The 14,455-nt window shown below is 41.6% G+C and overlaps 1 protein-coding gene across 7 annotated transcripts in view; it reads left to right on the top strand.

Annotated features, from left to right (window-relative positions):
• Positions 1–14,455, top strand: part of mccc1 (methylcrotonyl-CoA carboxylase subunit) — a 118,886-nt gene that overhangs the window by 27,089 nt on the left and 77,342 nt on the right. For all 7 annotated transcript variants that reach the window (XM_072255225.1, XM_072255221.1, XM_072255222.1 and 4 more), the window contains 2 exons: positions 9,929–10,024; positions 11,086–11,207. In XM_072255225.1, coding sequence (XP_072111326.1) covers positions 9,929–10,024; positions 11,086–11,207 — 218 coding nt within the window. The remainder of the gene's footprint in view (positions 1–9,928; positions 10,025–11,085; positions 11,208–14,455) is intronic.

Raw genomic sequence — 14,455 nt, 5'->3', positions numbered from 1 at the left:
CTCTATCTCTATCTCTATCTCTATCTCTATCTCTATCTCTATCTCTATCTCTATCTCTATCTCTATCTCTATCTATCTATCTATCTATCTATCTGTCAAAAAAATTGATTTCCGGGACATCATACATAATTTGCGGGCATCGGGGAGCCACTATTAATATGCGGGAGACTCCCGGAACTTCCAGGAGAGGTGGGATGTCTGTTAAGAGCAAAAGGATAGTAAGGAACAAAATTGGTCCACTTGAAGATCTGCGTTATCAGCTATTCATGGAGCTGAAAGAGATGATGGAGATCTTCAATGGATATTTTGCATCTGTATTTATTCTGGAGACAGATGCAGAATCTATAGAGCTAAGACAAAAGAATAGTGAGGTCACGGACTATACCTGGATTGCAAAAGAGGACATGGTTACTGTCTTCAGACAAATTAGGATAGATAAGCACCAAGAGCTGGAAAAGATGTCCCGTTGGACCTTGGAGGAGGCTAGTGCAGAAGACTCTGACTTGGAGTTACGCTTAGCTTTTGGTTCTTTGTGGTGGTGGGACCCACTCCCAGAGACTCACGGCCAACCGCTTTTCGATATCCCAAGGACGCAGCCTGGAAGACGAGCGCACCTTCGGGGTTCTGAGCTTTTGTGGCCCTGAGGACAAACTGATTTTGAACTAGTGCCACCGACTGAAGCATCGCGGGAGAGAATGGAACATCGGAAACAGCGGATCAGCGGAAGCTGTGTACTCGGCAAGTTGCGCTCTCTCTCTCTCTCTCTCTCTCGTTGGTGGGTGAGACAATGGTGCCGATTTTCGGGTCACTGAACTTGGGAGAAAAAGTAGCGTAACAGTCTTTTAACACCGTAAATCAGCGAGTTGTTTTGTTACGTCTCCCCTCTCACTGTGAAAGGAGACATTTCCTTTTCCCTTTATGCTTAACGTCCACGATACGTTCTATGAAATCGGATGTTTTGTGATTTGGATGTTGTGCAAGCACCATATTATATACTTAGCAAAGTATATGGAGTACTGTAGTGTACCTGTATTGACTAAATAGCCAAGAACTTACACTAAAACTGTATACTGTACACTATAATACATACATACACTATAATTTTTATTTCATTTTAACCTTTCTAATTTTTTTCACTTTAACTTTTATATAAACACTTTCTTAACCTATATCACACACAATTTATCAAAGATGATCAGGATCATCCATATCACTGTTCTCAACTTCCTCATAGTGTTCCACTGGAAGAGTTTCAGGTCAAATAATCTGTGTTTGGAAGCCAAGATGCACTTTACAGTAATATTTTTGAAAGAAAATTAAACAGAGAGATAACACTACTCCAGTCAAGAGAAGCGCAATACACAAGATTGGTTACGTCCGCTACGTCGAGTTCTCCGATCGGGACTACGGACGTATATGTGATTGGACGTTGTCCGAACGGACATTAAGCGGCACACACCTGTATTAGGAAGAGAGAGAGAGCCTGGGTATGTCAGTCTGTTGCGTGAATGATTCATTTTTGTTGTACTGCAGATCATGGTCATTGTTGAGGGCCTTGCTGTTGCTTGCTTGGTGGGTGGACGGTGCTGATGCTTTTTTGCGGAAGTGGGTGGGGCTGAAGGAGGGCTGTTGCTTTTCTGCTGCTTGTGCGTGGGAAGGGGGAGTGGGGGGGCTTTGGCGTTATATTGTTTAACCGTCGTTCTTTCTTAGCGGCACCCTTCTGTTTCATGGATGGTTGCAAAGAAAAAGAATTTCAGGATGTATATTGTATACATTTCTCTGATATTAAATTGAACTATTGAATGTGTGAGGGGCCCTGGCAGAGGTATTTAAAACGTCCTTAGCCATGGATGAGTTGCTGGAGGGCTGGAGGATAGCTAATATTGTTCTGTTGTTTAAGCAAGGCTCAAAGAATAATCTGAGAAATTATAGACTGGTAAGCCTAACATCAGTAATGGGTAAATTATTACAATGTATTCTAAGGGACAGTATATGTAAGTAAATAGAGCCTGATTGGGGATCATCAACATGACTTTCTGTGTGGTAGGTCATGTCGAACCAATCTTTAGAGTCTTTTTGAGGAGGTTACCAAGAAAGTTGATGAAGGAAAGGCAATGGATGTTGTCAATATATGAGAGTGGTGGTAGATAGTTGCCTCTCTGACTGGAGGCCTGTGACTAATGGAGTGCCACAGGGATTGGTGCTGGGTCTGATGTTGTTTGTCATCTATATAAATGATCTGGGTGATAAATGTGGTTAACTGGATCAGCACATTTGAGGTCAACACCAAGACTGGGGGTGTAGTGGACAGTGAGGAAGGCTATTGAAGAAGAGGGATCTGGATGAGCTGGAAAAATGGGCTGAAAAATGGCAGATGGAATTTAATGCAGACAAGTGTGAGGTGTTGCACTTTGGGAGGATAAACCAGTGAAAGGAAGACCATTGACGAGTGCAGTAGAATAAAGGGATCTGGGAATTCAGATCCATAATCCCTTGAATGTGGTGTCACAGGTATATGGGGTTGTAAAAAGAGCTATTGGCACATTGTCTTCATAAAACAAAGTACTGAGTACAAGAGTTAGGTTGTTATGTTGAAGTTTTATAGGATGCTGGCGAGGCCTGATTTGGAGTATTGTATACTGTTCTGGTCACTTTATCTAAAGATGTCAATAAGATTGAAAGAGTATAGAGAAAATTTACCAGGATGTTGCTGGAACTTGAGGACCTGAATTATAGGGAACGGTTGAAGAGGTTAGGACTTTACTTCCTGGTGCGTAGGAGAATGAGAGGAGATTCAATAGAGGTATATAAAACCAAGAGGGGTATAGACAGGGTAAATGCAAGCGGACTTTTTCCACTGAGGTTGGGGGAGACTGAAGCTAGGGGGTCATAGGTTAAGGGTGAAATGTGACATATTTAAGAAGTTCCTGAGGGAAAACTTTTTCACTTAGAGGTTTTTGCAAGTGTGGAGGGAGCTGCCCATGGAAGTGGTGGATGTGGGTGTGATCGCAACACTTAAGAGAAGCTTGGATGGGATTGGAGGTGGAAGGGGAATGGATATCTATGGTCCAACTGTGGGTCTATGAGACTGGATAGAATAACATGGACTAGATGGGCTGGAAGGCCTGTTTTTGTTGTATGACTCTCTGATTCTATTAGAAATAGGTAAAGCACTCGAGCTTATTCTTCTGTTGAAATTAATAAGCAATAGTAGGAATAGACCATTTAGCCTTCAAACCTACTGCGTCATTTATCAAGAACCTGACAGGTCTTCTACTCTGGTGCCATTTTCCTATCATCCACTTATCTCTTATTACCTTAATATGCAAAAATCTAGGAGTCTGTGTTTTAAATTAATCCTACAATTGAGACTTTATAACCTTGCAGGGTGATAAATTCCAAAGGTCCTTCACCCCCTGTGTGATGAAATTTCTCCTCATCTGGAACTGTAATGGACCCCTGATTCTGGGCCCCGCCACCAGAGAAACCATGCTCCTTACATTTAGCCTATCAAGTGTAATAATTAGTAAGTTTCAGTTAAATCTCCTCTCATCCAACTGGAGTTTAGACAACACATGCCTGGTCTACTCAGTCATATGGTGGGTTCATCATAATCAGAACCATACAGTAATTCCCACAGCTGAATCATGGACCACCAACAGCAGACATGTGAAAGCCCGGGAGGAATACTAACAAAGAACCTTATGAAAGATGATCAGCTGGAAGGACAAATGCACCAATGTACTGGAAGAGGCCAATGTGAACAGTATTTCCACCACGATAAAGCAACACCAACTCTGATGGATAGGCCATGTCATTCAGATGCCTAACTCACATCTCCCCAAACAGATCCTTTACTCCCAGTTGAAGGAAGGTCAGCAAGCATCTGGTGGGCAAAGGAAATGCTTGAAGGATAACGTAAAAATCAGCCTGAAGAAATTCAACATTACATGTAAAAGCTGAGAAGACATTGCAATGAATAGGAAGAAATCTGTTAAAGAGGGAGCAGCCCTGCATGAGAGCGATCTCCACTGTGCCACAGAGAACAAGCAGGAGCTGTGAAAGGAGAGAATGAACAACCAAAAGGCCCAACCACTGACCACAGTCACCACTTACTCGTGTCCACACTGCACCAGAATATGTGGATCCTGGATCAGCCTCCAAAGCCACCAGAGGACTCAACAATAGGAGAAGATCTTACTCGACTCAAGTGGTCGCACTACTACGAGTCCAGAGAAATTTTTGCTACAATCTCTCTCACAAATACACAAGAAAATAAGAGCAGCTGTAGGCCACCATGCCCTCATCTTCGCTGCCATTCAGCGTAAGACCACCACTAATCAACACTGACTTCAGCACCTATTTTGTGCCCATTCCTGTCTATGGCAAGTGTAACTTCCTTTCGGTAAGGTGGCCAAAAGTTTACAGATACTCCAGGTCGATTCTCACTTTATATTATTGCAGTGACACATCTTTATCCTGTACTCAAAATCTTTCAGTAGAAAGTCCAACATCCCTATCTGCTTGTTATATCTGCATATTGGCTTTCAGAGACTTATTTGTACAAGGTCATTTTGATTTCATCATTATAAAAATACTTTGCTCTTCTGATTGTGCAGCAGAGCACATAATTTCACTTATGGCACGTTATATTGCATCTGTCATGTTCTTGTTCACTCACTCAGCTTGTCTATAACCCATTTGTACGTCCTCCGCTCTATTCACAATCCCAGATTCTGCAAACATGGATATATATACTGTAACATTTGGTCCCCTCAGCTATATCATTGATATAGATTGTGAATAGCTGCAGTATCCCATCAATCACAGCTAGCAACCTGAGAAAGATCCTTTTATTCCCTCTCTTAGCTTTCTGTTCAATAACCCATTCTCAATACCTATCATTATATTACCTGCCAGCTTTTTGTCTCTAAAGTTATTGACCAACCTTTTGTCCGGGACCTCCCAAATGCACCACATCTGCTGCTTCCCCTTTTCCAATACGAGTCATGTTCTCAAAAGAACTCTGTAAGTTAGTCAAACATGATTTTTCTTACATAAATCACACTGATTGTGCTCGGCCCTATTTTTTCAGTGTTCACATGGTAGATTCCAGTGTTGAATCTTCTATTAATGTTGGACTGACAGGTCAGTCGCTGTCTACTTTCTCCCTCTCCTTTCTTTATTACAGGGGTTACATTTGCTACCCCTCAATCCTCAAGAATAATTCTAGCATCTATGGAGTTTGGGAAGGTTATAACCAGAGCATTCATAATCTCCATAGCCAACTGTTTCAGAACTTGGGGACATAGATTTTTGGGCTTTTGGGATTTATTGATTTATAGTTTCTGGTGAGAAATTATATATTGAAACCCCTTACTGATTCAGAATGTTGCCTTTCAAATTATTTTTCTTTTTTTTCCTCATAATTTTATAATACACTATTCAGAATTATTTTCAATCTCTAATCTGGTCATCAGTGAGAACAAATTAACATTTTCTATTAGTACATGTTCCTTCTAATGAGTCAGGCACTTGAGAGTATAAAATAAAATTTTGTAAATAATGTACCTCATTAGATAGGTCATTCAGAATTTCATTTGCTCCGTGTCTCCTTTGATTTATGTAGTTGGTGTGAATAACATGTTTAATTCTGCCATTGTAGATTTTCACTTAAGCAAACAAAGGGATGAATAATCTTAAATTTTATGAGAAATTCTCATTACAATAGTTAGAGTTTTAACAATCAATCATCTCCTTGTTTGAGTGCCTTTGGCTTTGCACATGATGTAAAGAAATATTGGACCCAAATCCATGCATATATTTGGTGGAGCAGAATCAATGGGCCGAATGGCCAAATTCTGCTCCTATGTCTTATGCTCTTTTATTTCCTAATTCTGCAGTATGTGTTATTGTTACTGGATGTTCTTTCTTTGATCGAGGCAAGAGAACTTTTGAAGAAACTAAAACCTTAGAAAGCACCAATAGTTTTAATTAATTTTAATTTTTTTTGAAATTTTGAACAATTGTGTTTTTAAGAGTTCATGTAAATTGACTATTGGTCATTTCTACTTCAATGCACCTATTAAGCAAAAAAAAAGGGAACTATCTTTGCCAGAATGATTTACAATCAAGCATTAGGTTATGGCTTTGTGTGTCAATCCAATGAGCATTCATAACAAGGTGGATGAATTAAAAGTGCAGATTGTTATTAATGAATATGATATAGTTGGGATCACAGAGACATGGCTCCAGGGTGACCAAGGATGGGAGTTCAACATTCAGAGATATTCAATATTCAGGAGGGATAGACATGAAAGAAAAGGAGGTGGGGTAGCATTGCTGGTTAGAGAGGAGATTAACGCAATAGAAAGGAAGGACATTAGCCGGGAGGATGTGGAATCGATATGGGTAGAGCTGCATAACACTAAGGGGCAGAAAACGCTGGTGAGAGTTGAGGCCACCTAACAGTAGTAGTGAGGTTTGGGATGGCATTAAACAGGAAATTAGAAATGTGTGCAGTAAAGGAACAGCAGTTATAATGGGTGACTTCAATCTACATATAGATTGGGTGAACCAAATTGGTAAGGGTGCTGAGGAAGAGGATTTCTTGGAATGTATGCGGGATGGTTTTCTGAACCAACATGTCGAGGAACCAACTAGGGAGCAGGCCATTCTAGACTGGGTATTGAGCAATGAAGAAGGGTTAATTAGCAATCTTGTTGTGAGAGGCCCCTTGGGTAAGAGTGACCATAATATGGTGGAATTCTTCATTAAGATGGAGAGGGACATAGTTAATTCAGAAACAAAGGTTCTGAACTTAAAGAAGGGTAACTTCGAAGGTATGAGACGTGAATTAGCTAAGATAGACTGGCAAATGACACTTAAAGGGTTGACGGTGGATATGCAATGGCAAGCATTTAAAGATCACATGGATGAACTGCAACAATTGTTCATCCCAGTTTGGCAAAAGAATAAACCAGGGAAGGTAGTGCACCCGTGGCTGACAAGGGAAATTAGAGATAGTATCAATTTCAAAGAAGAAACATACAAATTAGCCGGAAAAAGCGGCTCACCTGAGGACTGGGAGAAATTCAGAGTCCAGCAGAGGAGGACAAAGGGCTTAATTAGGAAAGGGAAAAAAGATTATGAGAGAAAACTGGCAGGGAACGTAAAAACTGACTGTAAAAGCTTTTATAGATATGTGAAAAGAAGAAGATTGGTTAAGACAAATGTAGGTCCCTTATAGTCAGAAACAGGTGAATTGATCATGGGGAACAAGGACATGGCAGACCAATTGAATAACGACTTTGGTTCTGACTTCACTAAGGAGGACATAAATAATCTTCCGGAAATATTAGGGGACCGAGGGTCTAGTGAGATGGAGGAACTGAGGGAACTACATGTTAGTAGGGAAGTGGTGTTTGGTAAATTGAAGGGATTAAAGGCAGATAAATCCCCAGGGCCAGATGGTCTGCATCCCAGAGTGCTTAAGGAAGTAGCCCAAGAAATAGTGGATGCATTAGTGATAATTTTTCAAAACTCTTTAGATTCTGGACTGGTTCCTGAGGATTGGAGGGTGGCTAATGTAACCCCGCTTTTTAAAAAAGGAGAGAGAGAGGAACTAGGGAATTATAGACCGGTTAGCCTAACATTGGTGGTGGGGAAACTGCTAGAGTCAGTTATCAAAGATGTGATAACAGCACATTTGGAAAGCGGTGAAATCATTGGACAAAGTCACCATGGATTTGTGAAAGGAAAATCATGTCTGACGAATCTCATAGAATTTTTTGAAATTGTAACCAGTAGAGTGGATAGGGGAGAACCAGTGGATGTGGTATATTTGGATCTTCAAAAGGCTTTTGACAAGGTCCCACACAGATTAGTGTGCAAACTTAAAGCACACAGTATTGGGGGTGTGGTATTGATGTGGATAGAGAACTGGTTGGCAGACAGGAAGCAAAGAGTGGGAATAAATGGGACCTTTTCAGAATGGCAGGCAGTGACTAGTGGGGTACCGCAAGGCTCAGTGCTGGGACCGCAGTTGTATACAATATGTATTAATGACTTAGATGAGGGAATTAAATGCAGCATCTCCAAGTTTGCAGATGACACGAAGCTGGGCGGCAGTGTAGGCTGTGAGGAGGATGCTAAGAGGATGCAGGGTGACTTAGATAGGTTAGGTGAGTGGGCAAATTCATGGCAGATGCAATTTAATGTGGATAAATGTGAAGTTATCCACTTTGGTGGCAAAAACAGGAAAACAGATTGTCTGAATGGTGGCCGATTAGGAAAAGGGGAAGGTGCAACGAGACCTGAGTGTCATTGAAAGTGGCAGGTACAGCAGGCAGTGAGAAAGGCGAATGGTATGCTGGCATTCATAGCAAGAGGATTCGAGTACAGGAGCAGGGAGGTACTACTGCAGTTGTACAAGGCCTTGGTGAGACCACACCTGGAGTATTGTGTGCAATTTTGGTCCCCTAATCTGAGGAAAGACATTCTTGCCATAGAGGGAGTACAGAGAAGGTTCACCAGATTGATTCCTGGGATGGTAGGACTTTCATATGTTGAAAGACTGGATCGACTAGGCTTATACTCGCTGGAATTTAGAAGATTGAGAGGGGATCTTATTGAAACGTGTTGTGACGCCTAACCAAGCTATCAGATGATTGATGCTAATGAGAGAGATATGAGAGAGAATGGAAAAACGTTCAAAATGCTAATGAGAGAGGAGAGAGAGATTAACGGAAAAGAAACACAATTCAGCTATTGACAGACCGGTTACTTTGAACCTGAACTGTTTGAAGTTTGATGGACAAGTGATACCCCAGCAGGGGGATAAAAAGAGCAGGTTCGCTAGGCATGGACACCACAAGATAACGAGACCCTCGCAGAGCGGTGTGCCTCCGCAAGTTGGTGGGAGTTTGGAGGTCCGGTTCGCAGGAACCAACCATAGACTCACAAGGTGTAAAGATACAATCAGTGGGAACCTGGTGTGTGTGTCCGCCTTTGCGTGGGTGCCGGGTTCCTCGCGGAAGAACGATCGTATCCAGAACAGAGGGGTCACAGTCGGTGACCACAGCAGGATAGACATAAAAGGGTCCGCCCGAAACCAACTGCGAAGAACATCAAAGGTCTGCCTGAATCAAACTGCATCCCCCCCACCCAACGGCACAACAGCGATTACTGCGAACTGTACTAAGCTGAACTGAGCTCTGCGTCACTTAAGACTGATCATTTTACCCCTAGACTGCGATAGAGCTTGGTTTGATTCCTATTACCCTAGCTCTGTGTACATGTGTGTATTATCATTGCTAACCTGTTGCATTTATATCCTTCCGATTAGAGTACTGTGTTACTTATTTCTTTAATAAAACTTTATTAGTTCCTAGTAATCCAGACTCCAATGAGTGATCCATTTCTGCTGGTTTGGCAACCCAGTTACGGGGTACGTAACAGTATAAAATCCTAAAGGGATTGGACAGGCTAGATGCAGGAAGATTGTTCCCGATGTTGGGGAAGTCCAGAACAAGGGTTCACAGTTTAAGGATAAAGGGGAAGCCTTTTAGCACTGAGATGAGGAAAAACTTCTTCACACAGAGAGTGGTGAATCTGCGGAATTCTCTGCCACAGGAAACAGTTGAGGCCAGTTCATTGGCTATATTTAAGAGGGAGTTAGATACGGCCCTTGTGGCTAAAGGGATCAGGGGGTATGGAGAGAAGGCAGGTATAGGGTTCTGAGTTGGATGATCAGCCATGATCATACTGAATGGCAGTGCAGGCTCGAAGGGCCAAATGGCCTACTCCTGCACCTATTTTCTATGTTTCTATGACATAGAAACATGTTTGGACAACTCAGAAATACTGATGGTTACAATAGAATACAGTACAGATATTTGACTCTTTATGATCTTTTATGGTTGTTTAGGCTGATGAAGCATACCATATAGGTCCTGCAGCATCACAGCAGAGCTATCTAAATATGGAAAAGATCATCCAAGTCGCCAAGCTAACAGAAGCACAGGTAATCTTGTTAAATTATGGTTTGGTTACCATTGAGAAGGAATGTTTGAAATTCATGTATTCCTTGCTTTAAAACATAGAACAAGGAAGAGTTCAACACATGTCCAGTCCCTTTGACATATTGTGATGCCAGTCTAATTAATTCCATCTGTTTGCACGTGATCCATATTATTCTGTCCCTAGCTACACCTCTTAAACATCACTATCATATCTGATTCTGTCACCACCCTCGCAGTGCATTCCAGACACCTCTTCTTTCTCAGGAGGCTAAAGAAATTTGACATGATCTTATTGACTCTCTCCACTTGTTTATAGATGCACCATAGAAATCATCCTAAGCAGATGCATCAGAGCTTGGTATGGCAATGGCTATGTCTGAAAGTGCCAAAAACTCTGCTGTTGATAGTGTTGTGGACACAGCTCAACACATCACAGAAATGAGCCACCCCTCCATCTATACTGGTTGTTTCGTTAAAGCAGCCACCATAATCAAAGATCCTCCTACCCCAGACTTTCTCTCTTCTCTCGTCTTCACCCCTCCCAAATCGGGCAGAAGATACAAAAACGTAAAAGCGTGTACTGTAATGTTCAAGGACAGCCTCTAACCCACTGTTATGAGATTTTTGAATGGTTCCCTTGTAAAATAAGATGAAATCTTGACCTCTAATCTACCTCTTCCTTGTCTTGCACCTTTTTTGTCTGTCTGCACTGCGCTGGCTCTGTACTTGTGACACTTTATTTTAATCGTGTCATTGTTTTCAGTCCTGCCATGCTATGGCCCCTGTGTCTTTGTAATTGCAGTAGATTTATAGTATATTAACAGGCTTAGATGAATGGAATTGCTTTATGTATTAGCCATTCTGTATTGAATGGCACTCTTCATTGCAATAATCCCTCTGTTCTGCCAGCTTCAAGCTCATAAAATCTTATAATGTAAAAATGCCCATTCAGTTTGATCTTCACTATTTCAGTTTGTTTAATGATTTTTAAAAAAATATCACTTTATTAACTTTTAGTTTTGAATTTTGACACAATGTTGCTGTTGTGATCTGTTTCTTGAAGGCCATCCACCCAGGCTATGGATTCCTTTCAGAAAACACAGAGTTTGCAGAATGGTGTAAAAAAGAGGGCATCATTTTCATTGGCCCTCCTTCCACAGCTATTAGAGACATGGGAATCAAGAGGTAATGAATTAATCTCTTTGTGGTTCTTCAAGTTGTTAAGACAAAAACTTTGGTGGCTAAGTGATACCTCTATAATTTAGTTTCAGAAGTTTATAGTAACAATGTTGATTAAGAGTAAGAACAAGATGCAATTAAATTTATGTAACAGGGGAACAGGAATTTGTGTTTATTGCATTGTCTTTTATAGCAAATGAAATGAATGTAAAATGGTCAGTAGGTATTTATTGTTTGTCACAGTTGTTTTGATATTGGAAAGATTTTAAAAAAGATTGTATTTTCCATAAAAAAAAAACTGATTGTTTAACCATATTTTCTCTTCAAAGTTCAAAGTACATATATAACCCTGAGATTTGTTTTCTTACAAGCATACTCAGTAAATGCAAGAGGCATTATAGAATTAATGAAAGATCACATCCATCAGGATGGACAAACAACTTATGTGCAAAAGACAACAAATTGTGGTGCAAGTATTAGATAAAAAAGAATAATGATAAATAATTAAGCAATAAATATCAAAAACATGAGATAAAGAGTCTTTAAAAGTGAGTCCATAGCTTGTGGGAACAGTTCAGTGATAGTATGTGAAGTTGAATGAAGTTATCCCCTCTGGTTCAAGAGCTTGGTGGTTGAGGGGTAAGAACTGTTCCTGAACCTGAAGGTCGGAGTCCTGAGGCTTCTGCACCTTCCTCCTGATGAGAAGAGAACGTGACCGGGGTGGTGGGGATCCGTGAAGAAGTATGCTGCTTTCCAGCAACAGCACTCTGTGTAGATGTGCTCAGTAGTGAGGAGGGTTTCGCCCGTGATGGACTGGGCCGTATCCACTACCTTTTGTATGGTTCTCCATTCAAGAGCATTGGTGTTTCCATACCAGGCTGTAATGCAACCAGTCAATATCCTCTCCTCCACACATCTATAGAAGTTTGTCAAAGTTTTAGATGTCATGCCAAATCTTTGCAAACTTTAGGGAAGTAGAGGTGCTGCTGTGTTTTCTTCATAATTGCACTTACGCCCTGGGCCGAAGACAGCCCAAGATTATTACACCAAGGAATTTAAAGTTGCTGTCCCTGCTCCTCCGCTGATCCCCCAATGAGGACTGGCTGTTGGATCACCAGTTTCTTCCTTCTGAAGTCATCAGCTCCATTTAGTATTAATACCACTTAACAATAATTTTTGAGATTATGAAGATGGGTTTCAAAGAATAGGGGTTCCCTTCCTCCACCATTGATGTTGCCCGTTCCCAAATCTCTTCCCTTCCTCGTACATCTGAGCTCACCCCAACCTACTGCTACCTTAACTGTGATAAAATTCCACTTGTCCTTGCCTACCACCCCATGAGCCTCCACATCCAGCGTATCACTCTCCACAATTTCCACCATCTCCAAAGGGATTCTACCATCAAACATATGTTTACCTACTCTTCTCTCTCCGCTCCCTCTGTGACTCCCTTGTCCATTCACCCCTCTCCACTAATCTCCCACCCAGCACTTAACCCTGCAAGCAGCTAAGGTGCTACACCTGCCCATTCACCTCCTCCCTCACCTCCATTCAGAGCCCCAAACAGCCCTTCCACGTGAGGCAGCACTTCACCTGGGAATCTGCTATGGTCACCATTGTGTTCAGTGGTCGCGATGCAGCCTCCTCTACGTTAGTGAGACCCGTTGTAAATTGGGGGACCGCATCATCAAGCACCTCTGCCTCATCCGCCAAAAGCGGAATTTCCTGGTGGCCAAACATTTTAATTCCAATTCCCATTCCGGCATGTCAGTCCGTGGCCTCCTCTTCTGCCACAATGAGCCCTCCCACAGGGTGGATGAGCAACACCTTATATTACGTCAGGGTAGCATCCTACATGATGGCATGAATATCAATTTCTCCTTCCAGTGAAAACTTTTCCCTCTCCTTCCTCTCTCCTATTCCCCAATCTGGCCCTTTACCTCTTCTCACCTGCCTATCACCTCCCCCTGGTCCTGTCCTCCTTTCCTTTCTTCTATGGCCCCCTCTCCCCTCTGGTCAGATTCCCTTTTTTCCAGCCCTTTGCTTTTCCTACCCACTTGGCTTCACCTATCACCTTATAGTGGCTATCCTCCTCTCCCTCCCTCAGCTTTTCACTCTGGCATCTTTCCCCTCCCCCCCCCCCCCCACCAGTCCTGAAGCAGTGTCTCGGCCCGAAACATCGACTGTTTATTCATTTCCATCGATGCTGCCTGATCTGCTGAGTTCCACCAGCATGTTGTGTGTGTTGCTTTGGATTTCCTGCATTTGTAGACTTTCTCATGTTTATGAACATGGATGATGTGTTTTCTGCAGAACAGAACAATGTTCTATTTCCATACACTTTAAGCATTGGTGCCCAAAGGCAACTTAGAGCAGAGGTAGCTGTGGCACTGATTTTCTCCTCTCTCTGATACGTAGATATTCCTTGTGTATAGAAGAGCGCCACCTGCTGCAACAGTTGGTAATTTTCCAAATGAATTCAGCCACCCCAATGAAGATTAACAGAAATTCACTCATTGTTGTTTGTGACAAAGGAGTTAATAGTTGGTTACAAAGGTTCCCATTTCTAGGTTTCTGTGATGATCAATCCAAAAAGAGGAATCATAAATCACAGATAATCCTGAAAACGTCTTGTAAGAAATTTGGATTAAACTTTTTTTTCAATGACAGAGTTATGAGAACTTGGAACAGGGAATAGTTGAAGCAAATAACATGGATGTTATTAGGGGGAACTGGGTAAGTTTCTGAGGGGGAGAACAGAAGGATGTACAGGGTGGAGAAGGTAATCATCTGAAACATAAAACCAGCAAAATTAAATTGGGTGAGATTGCCATCATTCTGAAGCTTTGTATTATGGGTGCATAAAGTAATTCTGCATAAAAACTCTTTCAGCAAACAGAGATTTTCATTATTATTGATAAAGGCTGGATGCAGATCAAGATCATAGAACTGAAAAGAAGCAATATTGAACTTAATGTGCTCAGGGAATTAGATACCATGAGACATTCTGATCCAAACTAGCAGCTCGGAATTTACGTACCATTGAGTACTCAGACACATTAGCAGTACTAGAGTTATATTTCAATGTGTAATATAAGGCACCACTTTCTAAACAGGAGCTCAATTCTCCGTCGATGAAGTATGTAAAAAAGAGTGCCAGGTCATACCGGGCACATCTATGAATAAGGATACTAGTTTGTTGAAGCTACAACACAGGACTGGATATAGACTAAGCCATGCCACAAATGATCAAT

This window comes from Mobula birostris, chromosome 4 (assembly GCF_030028105.1).
Source record: "Mobula birostris isolate sMobBir1 chromosome 4, sMobBir1.hap1, whole genome shotgun sequence".
In the NCBI taxonomy this organism is placed as follows: Eukaryota; Metazoa; Chordata; class Chondrichthyes; order Myliobatiformes; family Myliobatidae; genus Mobula; species Mobula birostris.
This window is presented reverse-complemented; position numbering and strand designations above follow the sequence as displayed.